Here is a 21,832-nt window from a genome sequence, read left to right as displayed (position 1 = left end):
ATTGTAATATACAAAAACGGAACTGAAAATTGAAACAAATATGGCGACACTACAAACTGTCAAGATCTTTATTTTTTTCTTACTCTCTACTTAGTTCCTTACAATAGAAAAACGTAACGTAATGGCTTGAAAGCTATTGCCCGGCAGGCATAGAGGAATGACACTAACAGTTTGTATATCTATGACACACATTACATAAAATTAAGATATATTTTTTTAACCCGTTTAAAGATTATTTTTTAGACCACATATAGCCTATGTCCATCCCCAGGATATAATCTATCTCCTTGCCAAATTTCATTACGATCCGTTCAGCCGGGAAAAGGTAACAAACAAACATACATACAGACAGACAGACAGACAGAGTTACTTTCGCATTTATAATATTAATATTGATGTTGAAAGTAGTATGTTTTGGTATATCCGGGCACAGGCTTCAGGCTGTGGTGAGTGGTGGCGTCCGAGATCTGACGTCACGGTGGCCATCTAGGACTCAAAAATTCCTCAAAATTCGTCAAAAATGACTCAAAATGACTCAAAAATTCCCGATTTGAGGAAAAATTTCACATTTTCTTCCTCAAAAATTCAAAAATTAGTAATTCGAAAAACCTCAAAAGTCTTTTGCCTTAAAAAGAACACAATTTCCTAAAAGCGGCTTAAAAGTCCTAAGAGATAGCCGCTCTAAGCCACTAACGTCATCTAGGATTATGACGTCACCGTTTCAATTTCCGTTACAGCCGCCATCTTGAAAATCTTTATTTATTATCCTAGATAATGAAAAGAAATATAATTTATAAAACAATTCAATTAATTTAATTTTAATAAAAATATTTAAAAAAACATACATTTACGACATGCAGCTAGGAGTCCTTGGTTCGAAACCGGTGAGGTCAAAAAAAAAAAAAAAAATTACATCAGGTCCTTTCTCCACACAAGTCACCGGCAGACTGACCTCCCACCACTTATGTCAAGATATATATCGTCATCTAGCATGACGTCATGTCCACCATTTTGAAAATCCGTTATATTTAAGTTAGAAAATTGGGAAAAATTAAAAAAATCTTTAAAAATTAATCAATCGAATTGAATAATAAAAAAATAATAAAATAGTACTTATAAATCACAGTTCCACATAACGTTACGGTCGCAAAATTGAATTATATAAATGTTGCATGTTACGTTACGCCCACCATCTTGGTTGAGTTCGATTTCATCGTTACACTTTTCGTTACGACCGCCATATTGGATTCTATTAATGTTGCATGTTTCGTTACGGCCGCCATCTTGAAAATCCGTAATTTCAATGCTAGAAATTCCTTAAAAATTCCAATAATTATTTAAATAATTGCCTACTTAAAATGTTTAGTTACTTAATTGTTTTCGGTCCTCGGTTCGATTTCCGGCGAGAGTAAACCAGGAATTTATTTATATTAAAAAAAATTCTCAATGAGAAGTAATAAAAATGTCTTACACCACACCCGTCATTTTGAATTATGTCACCACTGTATCAATTATCGCTAGAGGCACCATATTGAAAATATTTATTTAATATCCGATTTTAATGAAAAAAGTTCAAAATTCATCAAAAAATTAACTTACTAGAATACTGATGTATTAGATCGATTCCCGTCTTTGGTTCAAAACCGGTAAGAGCAAAAATAAAAAACGACAGATCCTTCCTCCAAGGAAGCCACCTAGACTGACCTCTCACCACCAATACCAAGGTATATATCGTCAGCTGGTACGTCGTCATGTCCGCCATCTTGTCTTCGTCCGCTGGAGGCAACAATCCTGTTTTCGTCTGCTAGAGTGTGCTCACGCCATGTTAGTATAATTTTCTGTTCACCATACCTTTGACCTCGACTGATGGCATTGGACTTTGACCTTGACATTAAACTTTGACCTTGACCTCGAAATTTGGCCTTGACTTTGAACTTGACCAAGAACTTTGACCTCGATCTTTTAAATTTTAACTTGACATTGAAATTTGTCTTTGACCTTGAAGTTTGACTTTGACCTTGAAGACCATCATGGATCGGACATTTTGTGTTCAGTACATGCTACCAGGAGCTACCACCTGCTAGAAGACATTACCGCCATCTTGTTTTCATCTGCTGGAGGACACCATCTTGTATGTGTACTGGTCTTATAGAGTGCACTACCATCATGCTAGTTAAATTCTTACCCACTAGAGTGCAGTAATCATTTATTATTACCGTGCCACCCGCCATCTTTCATTTGGGTGCCATCTTGGTAATATAATTATTTAGCTAGAAATTCGGGAAAAATTCCAAAATTCATTAAATAAATTTATAATAAATTTACTGATTGATTCGATCGATTCCTGACCTTGGTTCGATCCCTGGTCGATAAAAAACGTTTAATTTTATATAAAAAATATAAATTTCAACAAATCATGTAAAAATCCTAAAAAAAGGCTTAAAATCAACTTCTACCATCATCCTATAAGCCAGTACGACTGCCATATTGGATATTTGTATTTATTGTCTTATAAATTCGGGAAAAATTCCAAAATTCACCTAAAAAAATAACTCATTAATTTACTTATTGAATGGATGGCTTCATGTCGTCGGTTTGCGTCTTGACTAGTGACAAGTGTAACTAAATAAAAAATAAATTTTATATTTTGGTTTCCATTACCTTTCATGTAGTTTATCATTCATTCACTCTACGAAAAACAACTCAAGACAATATACGACAATGTTCGACGAATTAAATACGTTGCCGATAAGCCTAACATGAATGTATAGTTTTTCGATACTTAGAATAACCTCTAAACCGTTCATGTACACAGCAATACATACATATAGACCAAACGTCTTCGGACCGCTTGAAATACACCTGATAAAAAATATTACAATTGATAATTAAGTAGCAGAAATTCAATAAATTAAATTTAACTCTGAATAAAATGACGTAACTCATTAATTAAATAATCATTAATGCATAGAACGGTTTCTCAGAAACAACAAGAAGCATTTGGAGAAACCACATGAATAATCAGGAGCACACAGAGAAAACCATAAAAATATACTGTCAAGAATAATCGGGAGCACACGGAAAAAACCATCTCGCATATTTCTTTGATACCAAAAAATCACATAAAAAATTAAAAATAATAAATTAATAACAATAATAAATAAAAACAAAAAAATACAAAAACAACTTATATCAGCTTGTAAAATTCTCATTTGTAGAACAAGGATAGAGTTTCTAGCACAAGCCAGAATTTTTTTTCGTTTTTTTGTTTTTATTTATTATTATTTTATTATTTTAAAAAAAAATTCTATTTTTTTGATATCAAAGAAATATGTGTACGGTTTTCTCCGTGTGCTCCCGATTATTCTTGACAATAATTATATTTTGATGGTTTTCTCTGTGTGCTCCTGATTATTCCTGTGGTTTCTTCAATTGCTTCTGGTTGTTTTTGAGAAACCGTTCTATGCATGAAGGATTATTTACTTAATGGGTTATGTCATTTTATTCAGAGTTAAATTTAATTTATTGAATTTCTGCTACAAAATAATCACTTGTAATATTTTTATCAGGTGGATTTCAAACGACAAAACCATTACTCACAAATATATAATAATAAGATCTGAGACATCTAAAAATCACTAATAAACTTGACCTACTTCCTTCTCCTTGGTGCTTAGCGAAGCCATCGTAAGTGAGCACCCTGCATTTCGCATAAAATAACTAAATAATATTTACCTGTAAGCAGATGTGGTGTCATCTGTTGACAAGAATCGACACTACTTTAAACAGGTTATTTTTCATAAGATAAATTAATTCTCACCGCTGAATTGTGTTATTGTAGTCAGTCAAGTAGTCTCGTAGCCACGTAGCCTCGTGTCCTGTTAGGATTCGCAGTCATGTAGCCCTGCAATCTCGTAACCTTGTGTTCTGGAAGCTTCGTAGTCCTATAGCCTCGCGATCACGTAACCTTGTAGACTCGCAATCGCATTGTCTCGTAACCACATGGCTCGTAGTCACGTAGTCATGATGCCTTGGAGCCTCGTAGACTTGTAGCTACGTAACCATGTAGCTTTGTAATGTTATAACATAATTCTGTTGGAGCAGTTGGAGCAAAAGAGAATTCAGCCGAAGACAGATGCAGCAATTGGAGCATTGTAGATTTGTAGCTTCGTAGTCGAGTACTCATGTAGACTTGTAGTCCTGTATCCTCGCAGTCTCGTAACCTTGTATTCTAGAAGCTTTGTAGCTCTGTAGCCTCGCAGTCTCGTAAACTTGTATTCTCGTAGTCACACAGTTTCGTAACCTCATGGCTCGTAGTCGCGTAGTCATGATGTCTTGGAGCCTCGTAGACTTGTAGCTACGTAAACACGTAGTCTTGTAATCTTATAACAAATACTGCTGGAGCAGTTTGGAGCTTTGTAGACTCGTAGGCAGTTGGAGGAGTCTTGTAGACTCGTTGAATTGAAGCTTTGTAGCCAAGTGGTCTTGTAGCCATGTAGCCTTGCAGTCATTTGGAGCCGAGTAGACTTGTATCCTTGTAGATTCATAGACATGTAGTTTCGTAGCCACGCGGTGTTTTAGCCATGCAGTCTCGCAGCCATTTATAACTCGTAACTAGCTAGATCCTTGTAGACTGGTAGCCTTGTAGCCTCATAGTCTCTTAGACTCGTAGCATTCTAGCAAAATATCATTAGAGCTGTTGAAGCAAAAGGCAGTTGAAGCCAATGACTGTTGGAGCCAATGACTTTTGGAGCCAAAAGACTGTTGGGTCAATTACTGATGGGGCCAATGACTATTGGAGCCAATGACTTTTGGAACTAAAAACTGATGGATTCATTGACTGATGGAGATATTATATACTAACCTAACATTGACGATCGCATCCTACCGAGTTGAATGTACGTGAGAATGTACATCCTTTTCGTTAAATGAGCTTTCGTTTTGTATTATGTGCTTCCTTTTGATTGACGGCGCGTCCAAAATGTGCTTCCTTTTTGTTGTTTGTGCTTTCAAATATGCTGCCTTTTTTTGTGCTCCCAAATGTGCTTCCTTTTTGTTGATGGTGCTTCCAAAATGTGCTGCCTTTTTGTTGGTGGTGCTTCCAAGATGTCCTGCCTTTTTGATTATGCTTCCGAAATGAGCTGCCTTTTTATTGTGCTTCTAAAATGTGCTGCCTTTTTGTTGATGGTGCTTCCAAAATGTGCATGTATAACCATGAATAATCAAGAGCACTCGGAGAACACCATCAATAAATATATATATATATATTGTCAGAAAAAATCAGGAGCACACTGAGAAAATTATTGTAAGCTTTCCTTTGTATCAGAAAATTCACGGGAAAAAATAAAAAAATAATAAAATTAAAATATTAATAAAAAACAAAAAATGGATACTAATTACAAAAACCGGTTCTGTCAGCTTGTGAACTCATTTTCTGAGCAAGTATTAAGTTCTAGTAAGCTCAAATTTTGGTATTTTTTTTATTTTTTTTTTGTTATTTTTTCTTGTACTTAATTGGACTCTCATATCAAGAGTAGCCTAAAATTTAAATTTTTTTAAATATTTTAGTCTTCTGTAGTATAGTACAACCAATAAAGTATTACCAATAAAGTATCACCGCATTCTAGGTTTCAAATTGTTGAGGAAAGCGGGGAATGATTCCCGATTTAAATCTTGCAAATCCCGAAACTACCACAAATTTCGCTCACAGAATACTGACAGATAATGACTGCAGGGAGAATAACTTGTGTTGTGAGTGATGTACACCATAGAAAGTGACTCGGAAATTTACCATAGTAATGTGGAATCTATCCTATTTTAGTTTATCAAAAAGTAATATCTACAGGAAATTCATAGAAACTGCACTGGATACCAATTTCCGCTTCATGTTGTTCTGTCGTAAACAGGTAAAAACCGGCACGTGGAACGAGGAGTCGTGTGTTTTCTGTGGCCTTAGCGAGTATTGAAAAGTTTTTATGATACACACGAAGATGATACTTGTGAGAGCATGATAAAAGTGTGAACGATCATTACTTGTACATTTACGAAGTTATCCCTATGATCGTGGAGATATCTGGATGAGTTGTAGTCAGTGTTCTTAAAAATTAAAAAAAAAAAAATACAGTTTAGTTAAAATGTATAGGTTAACACAAATCGCTATGATACTAGGAACATTACCGAATACTTGTTTGAAAGTGTATTAATTGACCGCAGGTGACCCCAAGTACAATATTCCTGTACTTGATCCTCTTATGGTGAAGGAGCTTCGTCTGGGAGACGGCTTCGTAGCGATGACATTCACCAACATGACCATCAGAGGGTTCGGCAGCTCCAAGGTAGTCAAGAGGGAGTAGGTATCCATATTTTATCTAAAATAGTGCAATTGATATTTGAAACCCAGCAATGGTGTATGTCCATGGATTTTTTTTAAAAACAATTTTCCTTATTGCAAACACCTCTTAAAGAACGTATGCATATCGTGTTCAGCGATCTATTTACCACGAAAGTGACTCTAAGTAAAGCGATCGCCTGGCTGTGGCCACTGGGATTATCTTTGAAAGATTTGTGCAATGGGAGTGCATGACTTGATGTAGGCTTTTGGACATACGCCATTGCTTAGCACATGTATGTCTGCAGAAGAAAACTACAAAAAAAAACACAAATGACAAAAAACACAAATTAAGCAAAAATTGCTGTTGTCAGGATTTAACGCCACACAATATTCCACAACAGGAATATGGTCAACAAACAAGGAAAAAACAAAGAAAAATGGACTAACAGAACGAAAAAACCCCCACAAATGATGACAGCACAAAAATTCCGAACCCAAAAAAATTCAACACAACAGCTTAAACGAGACAAAAAACACAGCAAAACGAAAAGACGAAACAAACACAATAGTTTTCTAAAACAGAAACAAGCGTCGTTTCGGGAACTGCTATCTGCTCCCGTCCTCAGGCAGAGACGCACATGGTACGTAAACACAGGTGCGACTGTCATTTGTGTTTTTTTGTAGTTTTCTTCTGCAGACATACATGTGCTAAGCAATGGCGTGTGTCCAAAAGCCTACATCAAGTTGTGACCACTGGGATTATAAACTACGCAAGTAACTCAAGAACTTAAGAGGCAAAAAGTTCAACAACGACGTTTTAAAATTCTCGGATATAAACTACGCAAAACACAAAAAACACAACGCAAGCTTCGGCTAATTTTGAACTTTTGCGTTTCGACTCGCATTTCATATTTTTTTTAAAGTTAAATGTTCCGAAAACTTCTTGAGACGCCGATGTTCTGAGCATAGACGGTCAGGAGTTATTGCTTATTTTTTGTTTAAATTTTCAGGTATTAGAATCATAGGTACATGTTGATTAGACAATGTCAATACAAAAATAAACAATTGACTAAGACACAGCACATTAAAAATTAATCTGACGCAGGTCTTCAGAAGAGTGAATTTAACCTCGAAGGAATTAGCCAATGATACTTGTGAGAAAAATAAATAGCCAAAATAATACGAGAAATTGGTAAAGACAGAGTCCCTTCTTAACCCGTAGTTCATCAACCGTTTGTGTATGTAAGTAGTATAGTTTGGCCGGAACTAGATCAGGCCTCAGGCGGTGGAGCCGAGAGCCGACTCCGCCATCTTGGATTTGTGACGTCACGGTGGCAAAAATTCCTCAAAATTCCTCAAAAATGACTCAAAATGACTCAAAATTTCCCCGTTTTAAGAAAAAATTTCCCTTTTTCGAGGGAAAAATTCCCGTTTCGAGGGAAAATTTCCCGTTTTAGTCCTTAAAAATCCCAACGGCTAGAAATGTCCTGATAGAGGCTTAAGCATCCTTAACTCAAGCCTCAGTTAAGCCTCTATCAGGATGTGACCTTGACCTTTGACCTTGACCCCGACGGCCATCTTGGATCCACCATCTTGGATTGTGACGTCACGGTGGCCATCTTGGATTGTGACGTCACGGCGTCCATTTTGAATTATGACGTCACCGTTGCAATTTCCGTTATGGCCGCCATCTTTAAATTTATTATCCGATTTTAATGAAAAAAATTTAAAAATTATAAAAAAAAAATAATAAAATTTTTAATTAAATATTTAAAAAACAAACATTTACGACACGGAGCTCGGAGTCCTCGGTTCAAACCCGACGAGTGCAAAAAAAAATGGCGACCGATCCTTCCCCCGCGGTGGCTGCAGGCATACTGACTCCCTCCACTTTTTTTTTCAAAGCATATATATATCGTCAGGTAGTATGACGTCATGTCCGCCATCTTGTCCTCGTCTGCTGGAAGCCATGATCTGTGTATCGTCGGCGAGAGTGCGCTGATGCCATGTTAGTTTAATTCTTATCCGCTAGAGTGCAGTAATCATTTATTATTGCTGTGACACCCGACATCTTGTCATTTGGCCACCATCTTGAAAATCCATAATTATTTAGCTAGAAATTCGGGAAAAATTCCAAAATTCATTAAATAAATTTGTAATCTATATACTGATCGATTAGGTCGACTAAGGTCCTTGGTACGATCTAGGACGATGCAAAAAAAATTAAATATAACATCAATTTAACATAATAGTAACAGGTTCGAGGAATTAAACACCACAAGTTCTTTTACAAACATAATATTTATTACATAATTTCTATTCTACTACAGGATCATTTGCGAAAGCCAGCAATCTTATAATCATTTAGTTCCGCAGCGGTGTGAAATGACTAATTCTTAGCTCCAATCGGTTTATACTAGACAGAGTCCAGCCAGAACCTTTACAGACATAGTCCACCTCTTCTTGACAGAGTTTCTGGATACCGTTTTTAACAGTTTGCTTCACATCGTTAGAACTGTAAATTACTGCAGCCGATGTCTTGAATGCACACTTCTTCACTTTGTCATCGAACGGATATGGCTTTCCATATATACAGTCCAACCACAAGTTATATTTCAAAGGTCCGTTTGTTGCTACATCATCAGTAAGCTGATTGATTATGTCCTCTCTGATATCGTCAAGAAAATTACAAATGTCCTTCGACTCACCGAACGTATTTAGATAATAATAGTCTTTCAACGTTCCACGAAATGCAGACTGCGCCAAGTAGAAGCCATTATCGTTCACTTGTAATGCTCCGAACACAGTCTTAGGTTTAGTTCCATGTTCAGACGTCATAACAATCGGTTGCTGGACATCTGTTTTTTTTTGGTTGTACGCTTTCGTGTCTCCAATCTAAAGCGAGGAGTCGAAATGTCGGCAGGTAGTTCAGCAGTAGGAGCACAGACTCCACCTTTACATTTTTTCGCATGATGTCGCAAACTGTCAATTCGAGTAAACCATTTAAGGCACTCATCACATCGAAACTTCATGCGAGAAGGATTCTTCGTGCATTTGCTCCGCTCATGTCTTCGTGCATCATAGGAAAATGCGAACGACGTATCACAGTAGCTGCAAGGATACCGTGGTGATGAAGACGATCCTTTCAGACCCGATCCAGATACTGACGTTGCAACAGTAGTATCATTTCCAGGCATACTCTTATGAACATCAATGCATCGTTGTTGCGACGAAACCTTTACTTTCTGCCGCACAGCAGGACCTTTGCATGCCTTCATGTGCGTTTTCATATTATCTTTTCTGGCAAACTGCTTATGACATTTCTCACAAACAAACATTTTACGATATAGGTTCTTGACACATTCGCTCCTCTCGTGTCGCCGAGCATTGCTGTTGTTTGAGAAAATCTTGTCGCAGTAACAGCACCGATGTTGGCTAGCTGTCAAATCAGCATCCATTGAAGTCTCCATCGAGGTCGTATCTTCGATCGTCGTGGTTTCCTACACATCCAGCTCAGTAGTCATTAAGCTATCTTCTGCTGGTGGTATCACATCTGTTGAAATCTCCTCCAATGTTGACGTCGTCGTCGTTGCCAACGAGATCTGCTCCACCATTGTCGTCGCTGACGTCAAGGTTCCCGTAGACGATGGTACAACGTCCATCGAATTCGGCGTTAAAGTCGGTAAAGATGCCATCGAGTTTTCAAGAACAGGTAATTACGCGACTTATGTACCAGATGAAATAATCTAGGTGATCCTTACACCGTCGTTGACAGTAACAAACTGAGCGACCTGCTGTCTAGGACTCGCTTATATACATGCACCGGATGAAATAATACGCTAGTCAAATAAGAATCATTTACAATAAAACTAGAGTCAAAACAACATTAAAAATAGAAGGACCATCAACGAAAAGGCAGCACATTTGGAAGCACCGACAACGAAAAGGCAGCACCGACAACGAAAAGGCAGCACCGCCAACGAAAAGGAAGCACATTTGGAAGCACCGACAACGAAAAGGCAGCAACGCCAAAGAAAAGACAGCACATTTGGAAGCACCGACAACGAAAAGGAAGCACCATCAACGAAAAGGCCGCACCAAAACGAAAAGGCCGCACCGCCAACGAAAAGGAAGCACATTTGGAAGCACCGCCAAACGAAAAGGCAGCACCATCGACGAAATGGAAGCACCAACTACGAAAAGGCAGCACATTTGGAAGCACCGACAACGAAAAGGAAGCACATTTGGAAGCACCGACAACGAAAAGACAGCACCGACAACGAAAAGGCAGCACATTTGGAAGCACCGACAAAGAAAAGGCAGCACCGCCAACGAAAAGGAAGCACATTTGGAAGCACCGACAAAGAAAAGGCAGCACCGCCAACGAAAAGGAAGCACATTTGGAAGCACCGCCAAACGAAAAGGCAGCACCATCGACGAAATGGAAGCACCAACTACGAAAAGGCAGCACATTTGGAAGCACCGACAACGAAAAGGAAGCACATTTGGAAGCACCGACAACGAAAAGGCAGCACATTTGGAAGCACCGACAAAGAAAAGGCAGCACCGCCAACGAAAAGGAAGCACATTTGGAAGCACCGACAAAGAAAAGGCAGCACCGCCAACGAAAAGGAAGCACATTTGGAAGCACCGACAACGAAAAGGCAGCACCGCCAAAGAAAACACAGCACATTTGGAAGCACCAACAACGAAAAGGAAGCACCATCAACGAAAAGGCCGCACCGCCAACGAAAAGACAGCACCATCGACGAAATGGAAGCACCAACTACGAAAAGGCAGCACATTTGGAAGCACCGACAACGAAAAGGAAGCACATTTGGAAGCACCGACAACGAAAAGGCAGCACCGACAACGAAAAGACAGCACATTTGGAAGCACCGACAAAGAAAAGGCAGCACCACGAACGAAAAGGAAGCACATTTGGAAGCACCGACAACGAAAAGGCAGCACCGCCAAAGAAAAGACAGGGCATTTGGAAGCACTGACAACGAAAAGGAAGCACCATCAACGAAAAGGCCGCACCGCCAACGAAAAGGAAGCACATTTGGAAGCACCGCCAACGAAAAGGCAGCACCATCGACGAAATGGAAGCACCAACTACGAAAAGGCAGCACATTTGGAAGCACCGACAACGAAAAGGAAGCACATTTGGAAGCACCGACAACGAAAAGGCAGCACCGACAACGAAAAGGAGCACATTTGGAAGCACCGACAAAGAAAAGGCAGCACCGCCAACGAAAAGGAAGCACATTTGGAAGCACCGACAAAGAAAAGGCACACCGCCAACGAAAAGGAAGCACATTTGGAAGCACCGAAACGAAAAGGCAGCACCGCCAAAGAAAAGACAGCACATTTGGAAGCACCAACAACGAAAAGGAAGCACCATCAACGAAAAGGCCGCACCGCCAACGAAAAGGCAGCACCATCGACGAAATGGAAGCACCAACTACGAAAAGGCAGCACATTTGGAAGCACCGACAAACGAAGCATATTGGAGCCAATGAATATTGGAGCCAATGAATATTGGAGTCAATGACAAATTAATGTGCTTCCTTTTCGTCGATGGTGCTGCCTTTTCGTTGTCGGTGCTTCCAAATGTGCTTCCTTTTCGTTGACGGTGCTGCCATTCTTTGTCGGTGCTTCCAAATGTGCTTCCTTTTCGTTGGCGGTGCTGGCTTTTCTTTGTCGGTGCTTCCAAATGTGCTTCCTTTTCGTTGGCGGTGCGGCCTTTTCGTTGATGGTGCGGCCTTTTCGTTGATGGTGCTTCCTTTTCGTTGTCAGTGCTTCCAAATGTGCTGTCTTTTCTTTGGCGGTGCTGCCTTTTCGTTGTCGGTGCTTCCAAATGTGCTTCCTTTTCGTTGGCGGTGCTGCCTTTTCTTTGTCGGTGCTTCCTAATGTGCTTCCTTTTCGTTGGCGGTGCTGCCTTTTCTTTGTCGGTGCTTCCAAATGTGCTGCCTTTTCGTTGTCGGTGCTACCAAATGTGCTTCCTTTTCGTTGTCGGTGCTTCCAAATGTGCTGCCTTTTCGTAGTTGGTGCTTCCATTTCGTCGATGGTGCTGCCTTTTCGTTGGCGGTGCTTCCAAATGTGCTTCCTTTTCGTTGGCGGTGTGGCCTTTACGTTGATGGTGCTTCCTTTTCGTTGTCAGTGCTTCCAAATGTGCTGTCTTTTCTTTGGCGGTGCTGCCTTTTCGTTGTCGGTGCTTCCAAATGTGCTTCCTTTTCGTTGGCGGTGCTGCCTTTTCTTTGTCGGTGCTTCCAAATGTGCTTCCTTTTCGTTGGCGGTGCTGCCTTTTCTTTGTCGGTGCTTCCAAATGTGCTGTCTTTTCGTTGTCGGTGCTGCCTTTTCGTTGTCGGTGCTTCCAAATGTGCTTCCTTTTCGTTGTCGGTGCTTCCAAATGAGCTGCCTTTTCGTAGTTGGTGCTTCCATTTCGTCGATGGTGCTGTTTTTTCGTTGGCGGTGCGGCCTTTTCCTTGATGGTGCTTCCTTTTCGTTGTTGGTGCTTCCAAATGTGCTGTGTTTTCTTTGGCGGTGCTGCCTTTTCGTTGTCGGTGCTTCCAAATGTGCTTCCTTTTCGTTGGCGGTGCTGCCTTTTCTTTGTCGGTGCTTCCAAATGTGCTTCCTTTTCGTTGGCGGTGCTGCCTTTTCTTTGTCGGTGCTTCCAAATGTGCTGCCTTTTCGTTGTCGGTGCTGTCTTTTCGTTGTCGGTGCTTCCAAATGTGCTTCCTTTTTGTTGTCGGTGCTTCCAAATGTGCTGCCTTTTCGTAGTTGGTGCTTCCATTTCGTCGATGGTGCTGCCTTTTCGTTGGCGGTGCTTCCAAATGTGCTTCCTTTTCGTTGGCGGTGCGGCCTTTTCGTTGATGGTGCGGCCTTTTCGTTGATGGTGCTTCCTTTTCGTTGTCGGTGCTTCCAAATGTGCTGTCTTTTCTTTGGCGTTGCTGTCTTTTCGTTGTCGGTGCTTCCAAATGTGCTTCCTTTTCGTTGGCGGTGCTGCCTTTTCGTTGTCGGTGCTGCCTTTTCGTTGTCGGTGCTTCCAATAGTGCTGCCTTTTCGTTGATGGTCCTTCTATTTTTAATGTTGTTTTGACTCTAGTATTATTGTAAATGATTCTTATTTGACTAGCGTATTATTCCATCCGGTGCATGTATATAAGCGAGTCCTAGACAGCAGGTCGCTCAGTTTGTTACTGTCAACGACGGTGTAAGGATCACCTAGATTATTTCATCTGGTACATAAGTCGCGTAATTACCTGTTCTTGAAAACTCGATGGCATCTTTACCGACTTTAACGCCGAACTCGATGGACGTTGTACCATCGTCTACGGGAACCTTGACGTCAGCGACGACAATGGTGGAGCAGATCTCGTTGGCAACGACGACGACGTCAACATTGGAGGAGATTTCAACAGATGTGATACCACCAGCAGAAGATAGCTTAATGACTACTGAGCTGGATGTGCAGGAAACCACGACGATCGACGATACGACCTCGATGGAGACTTCAATGGATGCTGATTTGACAACTAGCCAACATCGGTGCTGTTACTGCGACAAGATTTTCTCAAACAACAGCAATGCTCGGCGACACGAGAGGAGCGAATGTGTCAAGAACCTATATCGTAAAATGTTTGTTTGTGAGAAATGTCATAAGCAGTTTGCCAGAAAAGATAATATGAAAACGCACATGAAGGCATGCATAGGTCCTGCTGTGCGGCAGAAAGTAAAGGTTTCGTCGCAACAACGATGCATTGATGTTCATAAGAGTATGCCTGGAAATGATACTACTGTTGCAACGTCAGTATCTGGATCGGGTTTGAAAGGATCGTCTTCATCACCACGGTATCCTTGCAGCTACTGTGATACGTCGTTCGCATTTTCCTATGATGCACGAAGACATGAGTGGAGCAAATGCACGAAGAATCCTTCTCGCATGAAGTTTCGATGTGATGAGTGCCTTAAATTGTTTACTCGAATTGACAGTTTGCGACATCATGCGAAAAAATGTAAAGGTGGAGTCTGTGCTCCTACTGCTGAACTACCTGCCGACATTTCGACTCCTCGCTTTAGATTGGAGACACGAAAGCGTACAACCAAAAAAAACAGATGTCCAGCAAACGATTGTTATGACGTCTGAACATGGAACTAAACCTAAGACTGTGTTCGGAGCATTACAAGTGAACGATAATGGCTTATACTTGGCGCAGTCTGCATTTCGTGGAACGTTGAAAGACTACTATTATCTAAATACGTTCGGTGAGTCGAAGGACATTTGTAATTTTCTTGACGATATCAGAGAGGACATAATCAATCAGCTTACTGATGATGTAGCAACAAACGGACCTTTGAAATATAACTTGTGGTTGGACTGTATATATGGAAAGCCATATCCGTTCGATGACAAAGTGAAGAAGTGTGCATTCAAGACATCGGCTGCAGTAATTTACAGTTCTAACGATGTGAAGCAAACTGTTAAAAACGGTATCCAGAAACTCTGTCAAGAAGAGGTGGACTATGTCTGTAAAGGTTCTGGCTGGACTCTGTCTAGTATAAACCGATTGGAGCTAAGAATTAGTCATTTCACACCGCTGCGGAACTAAATGATTATAAGATTGCTGGCTTTCGCAAATGATCCTGTAGTAGAATAGAAATTATGTAATAAATATTATGTTTGTAAAAGAACTTGTGGTGTTTAATTCCTCGAACCTGTTACTATTATGTTAAATTGATGTTATATTTAATTTTTTTTGCATCGTCCTAGATCGTACCAAGGACCTTAGTCGACCTAATCGATCAGTATATAGATTACAAATTTATTTAATGAATTTTGGAATTTTTCCCGAATTTCTAGCTAAATAATTATGGATTTTCAAGATGGCGGCCAAATGACAAGATGTCGGGTGTCACAGCAATAATAAATGATTACTGCACTCTAGCGGATAAGAATTAAACTAACATGGCGTCAGCGCACTCTCGCCGACGATACACTGATGATGGCTTCCAGCAGACGAGGACAAGATGGCGGACATGACGTCATACTACCTGACGATATATATATGCTTTGAAAAAAAGTGGAGGGAGTCAGTATGCCTGCAGCCACCGCGGGGGAAGGATCGGTCGCCATTTTTTTTTGCACTCGTTGGGTTTGAACCGAGGACTCCGAGCTCCGTGTCGTAAATGTTTGTTTTTTAAATATTTTATTAAAAATTTTATTATTTAATTTTTTTATAATTTTTAAATTTTTTTCATTAAAATCGGATAATAAATTTAAAGATGGCGGCCGTAACGGAAATTGCAACGGTGACGTCAAAATTCAAAATGGACGCCGTGACGTCACAATCCAAGATGGCCACCGTGACGTCACAATCCAAGATGGCCGTCGGGGTCAAGGTCAAAGGTCAAGGTCACATCCTGATAGAGGCTTAACTGAGGCTTGAGTTAAGGATGCTTAAGCCTCTATCAGGACATTTCTAGCCGTTGGGATTTTTAAGGACTAAAACGGGAAATTTTCCCTCGAAACGGGATTTTTTCCTCGAAAACGGGAATTTTTTTCTTAAAACGGGGAAATTTTGAGTTATTTTGAGTCATTTTTGAGGAATTTTGAGGAATTTTTGCCGCCGTGACGTCACAAATCCAAGATGGCGGAGTCGGCTCTCGGCTCCACCGCCTGAGGCCTGATCTAGTTCCGGCCAAACTATACTACTTATGTACCTCAATGAAACTTCACAGAGCAACAGAAAAAAGTCATATGTCCGTGAAAACGGGGTTGCAGACTTTCAATTTTATAAATAAGCTCTAAACATCCCCAGTGGTTAAACATCACACTTTTGACGAATGATAATTTTTTCACAATCCTGTGAATACGATAGATAAACCACCCAATCTGTCAGCTATTTAGAGGACATGATTTTGTCACTATTTTTCACATAATGTTTTTTTTGTATGAAATTAATGTTTTTAGTTCATTATTTTTTTGATTTTGTCCCACGTATTTACAATAACTTCACATGTGTTGTGTCAGCAGCAATGTCCACAGTGAGCGTGGCTAGTCTTTATACTGAAGTTTTAAAGTGGTTTGTTGGTTGTAGCTTTATCTCTTTTTCCCTCATCACTATTAAAACTACATTTAAAAAATAGAGTATATATACTGTAGATTCATAAATAAGTTCCAAAATAAAAAAAGTAACATATTTTAAAGTAATTTACAAAGAACTCAAAGAAATCACAGAAATTGTACACTTACATACGTTTACATTAAAATGTATTATTGAAATGGCAATTTTGTAACACAACTTAATTTCACTATGCAGTAAGAGAACAAAATACTTAAATAGTTTAAATGGAGCCCTTTCAGCTCAGTTTCAATTATCAGGTAGATTTCAAAGTTCATATTTATTTTGGGAGATTAGTGTAACAAATTGTACAAGATACTTGAACATTCTAAAACTTTATGTATACGTGTTTTGATATCCCCATATAATGGATACAAAAAATTTCGAAAAATGTTTTAGTTGTTTTCTATTGAATGACTCCAGAGTAGTATACAAATGGCCATCGTGAAACAGGGTCCAGGGGGTGGATTGCGTGGAATGTGACGTCACGGCGGCCATCTTGGATGAGTGTGACCTTGACCTTTGACCTTGACCTTCGACCCTCAAAAGTTGCCAAAATTGGGCAAAAATTGGCAAAAAATCATCAAAATTCGCAAAAATTTCCACTTCTATGGAAAAAATTCCGCCAAAAAATTTCAAAAAATTCCACAATTCAAAAATTAGGATTTCGAAAATCCTCAAAAGTCGTTTTGCCCTAGAAAGAACCCAAATTCCTACAAACGGCTTAAGCATCCATGTCTAAAGCCTCCGGTAAGCCATTTATAAGAATAAGGATACCATGACCGTCATCTTGAATTATGTCGTCACCGTTGCAATTTCCGTAACGGCCGCCATCTTTAAAATATTTATTTACTATCCGATTTTAATGACAAAAAATTTAAAATTTATAAAAAAAAAAAACAATTAATAAAATTTTTGAGATAAATATTAAAATAAATTACTTTTATGACACGGAGCTCGGAGTCCTCGGTTCGAACCCGGCGAGTGCAAAAAAATAAAAATGGCGACCGATCCTTCCCCCGTGGTGAGTGCATGCAGACTGGCCCCCACCACTTTGTTAATAGCATATATACCGTCAGGTAACATGACGTCATGTCCGCCATCTTGTCTTCGTTGCTGGAAGCCACCATCACGTTATCGTCGGCTAGAGTGCTCTGACGCCATGTTAGTTTAATTCTTATCCGCTAGAGTGCAGTAATCATTTATTATTACTGTGACACCCACCATCTTTTCATTTGGACGCCATCTTGAAAATCAGTAATTTTAATGCTAGATATGCGGGAAAAATTCCAAAATTCATTAAATAAATCACTCATTAACTTACATATTGATTCGATTGATTCCTGTCCTCGGTTCGATACCCGATAGATGCAATAATGTTTAATTTTATGTAAAAAATAATAATTTCAATAAATCATGATCAAAATCCTAAAAGAGGCTTAAAATCAACTACTACCATCATCCTATAAGCCATTACGACCATCATCTTGGATATTTGTGTTTATTGTCTCTTAAATTTATAAAAAATCAATCTTTAATCTACCCATAGAATCGATATTGGTTCGATCCCTGGCCGATAAAAACAACTTTAATATTTAAAAAAAGTACCACTAAAGTGGCAGGTTTGAGAAAATAAAAACACCACTAGTTCTTTTAAAAAAACTTTTATTACACAAATACTACACTACTACAAGTACAAAAAAATACACAGACGAATTACTAAAGTTTTGTGGATTTCTCGATTTCTGCATCTGCCACCCACGAATTAAAGCGAGGTGGAAAGTCCCACCACTTGACGTAGTACAGTCCTTTTCTTCGTTTTATAATTTTCTCCACCAAGTACGTATCGGGATACAACGTAGGCTGAATCTCTTCGGCATAAAAGCCGCCATGAATAGGTTTGTCGTCCAAATTTTCGAGGTAGTAGGTCCTAGGCTCTGATTCACGAACATGTGCCACACGGAAAAGTTCAGGACTCCAGTTCGAAGTGAAACCTTTCTCGAAGATACCTTTCTGCTTGGAGATTCGCACAATGTCACCGACGTTAGCTATACGCTTTCGTGGATATTTCTTCTTTGTGTTGGAAAACACAGTTTGAAGCAGGCGATTGTCCGTTACGTCCTTTGGCTTCATTTTCGTGGTAGAATGCACTGTGGAATTATACTCGCTTATTAGTTATGGCAAGATGTCAAGCCACTTGTAATTTCCGTTAGCCGTGAACTGCCGCCACATCTTGGAACGCAAAGTTCTGTTAAACCTTCCGACAAGGGAGGCTTTGGCGTTACTAAATGTAGAGTAGTGTCTGATGCCATACTTCTTCATCAAAGCCTTGAAGGTTGCATTGTAGAATTCTTTCCCGAGGTCCGTTTGCAGGTGCGACGGTACACGTCCACCCTGCAAAATATTGTTCATGGCCTTGGCTACGTCAGTTGCAGTCTTTGATTTGACAGGTCTCGCCCAAGCGAACTTGCTATAAACATCGATGACTGTCAACATGTACTTGAAACCTTTATTCAATCGGGAATACGATATCATCTCAACAAGGTCCGCCTGGAATAAATCATCAATTCCACGAACTATGACTTTGCGACGAAGGTATTTCCGTCTAGCAGGAGCATGAAGTTCGCGAGCGATTCCGGTTCGACTCATTGTATGTAGCCGGCTTCCCTCAGTTCTTCAAGTATGGAAACTATTTCGTTGATGTGCGAATAGTTTCCTACACTAAGCGAAGCATGTAGAATTGTAAGACGATCAACTAATTCATTGGGGTCGTCCCAATATACATAGTCAAATACCTGATCACTTTCTAGCTTTTTTAAACCTTTACCATGTATCGATAGTTCACTGAAGAGATTAGCGAGAATGTCGATTTTTTCATGATCTTCGTCTTTATATACACCACTATCTGGATCGTTATCACGAAAATGTGAATTGGTTAGCTCTAGCAGTTTTTTGTACTCTTGTAAGTCTTTGTGAGAATATCCTTTAGGCTCCCTGCGAAACAGCAATTCGTTCAGACCCGGAGTCCGGCATGTTTTGAACTCTTCTACGCGCACGATATTTCCTGGTAGAAAGTCTCTTTCTTTAGCACCGAGGAACCACTTATTATGTTTTCTGTTCACTCCGTAGGTCGTGTCATTATTCCGGCTCGTAAACGATATCAGGTATGGTCGGACCATTACATTAACTTGATGTCCCTTTTTCGGAATTTTTTTCTTGTGCATGGACTCTGTACTCGTTAAGTCCTCTTCTTCTCGATCTGGTTCATACTTTCTCTTCTTTACTGTCGGCATTTCATCTTCAACTTCTGACTTCACATTGATGGCTGGTTCTTCCTTGTTTTTAAGTTCGTCGAGGCGACTAGTGATTGGTTTAAATATCTCCTCATTTTCCATCTCACGTGCAAGTCTGGTTCGTCTAGCAAGTAGAAATTTTTTACGAACAGACTGTATAGCTCGATGAAGGTCACTGGCCAGGTCCGACATTGTACTGGCTGAAAACATATTGCAAGACCTCCTTTTATACGGTTTTATTCGTTCGCAGAAACTTCTTTCTTGTGTTTGGCTAAATCTGAATTTGTTGACAAGTGAGATAGTGATGCTTTCAGACTACTTTGAAAAGACCTCAAATCGTCACGTCTTTGTGCATTCGATACTTCGATCATGTCTTGAATACGAGAATCCGAAGCATCCACGCGCTGGTCGATGGCAACGAGATACACTAGTAATTCTTTTTCACACTTTCTACTTTTTGAGCCAGTAGCGAAATGTATTTGCGGATAACGTCGTCATAAAACTTGAGAGCAGTACGTAAGTCTCGACTGCTGCGTCAAAATTTGGAAATGCTATGACTCATGTTTGACGATAAACTGATCGAAACCTCGTCTGTACCTGCCGTTATATATTGAGGCCAGTCTTTGACTATAACTAGGAATCCGTGTTCGTCTTTCCAACACAAGGAGCACATGTCTTTGAATTTCTGGAATGTCATGTCGGTGTTCACGTGATCGTCATAGACGTGACGCAAATTAAGTTCGTCTATGCAAAAAAGCACTATTACATTCGCGTTGTCTCATAGGAGATGTTTTGGAATACGACTGTACGTCTGACACAGGTAAACACATTCTACCTTGACGTGTCTGCCCATGGAAAAGTACTCTTGTATTATGCCTTGCTTCTCGCACATTACATCGTCGAAAAAAAACACGGAATTAACTCTCGCTTCGCTAGAAGGTACCACATCCACTTTATCATTAAATGGAAAATATTCCAGACCATCCACCGATTGTAGAACCGTAGCTAGGCGCTGGTACTTTGGCTGTTGCAACGATTTGGAATAGATGTACACGTTTTCGAACCTAAGTCCGTTTGGTTCCTCTAATAAACTCAGCAAAACGCACGTTTTACCACAGTTGGACGGACCCGCCATTACGCCATCACGCGCACTAAATACATCGTCTTGCGTAATGCGCACGGGCAAACACACTTCTTGCTTGACGACTTGCATTGTACTGTCGAAATTGTATAAAATTAAACACATTTATACTTTCTGGTCAGTTGTGCGCAATGACTCGAAGAGGTAAGAACAAAAAACACATCGGTGCAGGACTCGTGAACTCGCTGATAAACAATCTGCCATTCGAGCTACACATTCCCGGCTACAGATTCTGCGGCCCCGGGACTAAACTAGCGAAAGGGTTAGCTCGTGGTGACTTGGGCATTATTTCTCTGGACGAAAAGTGCAAACAACACGATATCGCATATTCATTAAGCAAGGATCTGGAATCTAGGCACAGAGCAGATCAGATATTGGCTCAGGAAGCCGAAGATATAAGTAAATCGTCGAACGCGGGACTTGGAGAGAAAATCGCAGCGTGGGGCGTTTCCAAAATCATGAAGGCAAAGACCAAATTAGGACTGGGTGCTCGTCGAGCCAGCTCCATCAAGTCAAAGACTAACTCACGCAAGACCAAACGCAAGACTGGTGCAGGCGTGCAAAAAGCCAAGCAAAAATTACAGACTCTCGACAAGAAGATTATAGGAGGATTTCTTCCTTTGCTTTTGCCTGCATTGGGTGCTCTCGGCGGCCTCATCGGTGCAACGAGCGGTATAGTGCGGGCAGTCAACACTTCGAAGAATGAGCGCAAGCACTTAAAAGAAGCAGAACGACACAATGCCAGCATAGAAGCCATTGCCATTGGTAAAAAAAACCGGCGCAGGACTCTACTTGCAACCTCACAAATCAGGTCGAGGCATGAAGAAGAAACGAATGATAAAATCCTAAGTTCTTTGCCGAAACGTCCGCTCACCAATATAGATTTGATCAGGTACGCTCGAAAACTGAAAATACCATGTTTCCGAGGCGTGTTTATGCGA

The 21,832-nt window shown here is 40.1% G+C and overlaps 1 protein-coding gene across 1 annotated transcript in view; it reads left to right on the top strand.

Moving 5' to 3' along the window:
- Window positions 1-21,832, top strand: part of LOC134531810 (protein takeout-like) — a 44,563-nt gene that overhangs the window by 5,760 nt on the left and 16,971 nt on the right. Inside the window, exon 3 of the mRNA XM_063367759.1 lies at window positions 6,214-6,349. Within this exon, the coding sequence (XP_063223829.1) occupies window positions 6,214-6,349 (136 nt within the window). The remainder of the gene's footprint in view (window positions 1-6,213; window positions 6,350-21,832) is intronic.

This window comes from Bacillus rossius, chromosome 5, assembly GCF_032445375.1.
Source record: "Bacillus rossius redtenbacheri isolate Brsri chromosome 5, Brsri_v3, whole genome shotgun sequence".
Taxonomy (NCBI): Eukaryota; Metazoa; Arthropoda; class Insecta; order Phasmatodea; family Bacillidae; genus Bacillus; species Bacillus rossius.
This window is presented reverse-complemented; position numbering and strand designations above follow the sequence as displayed.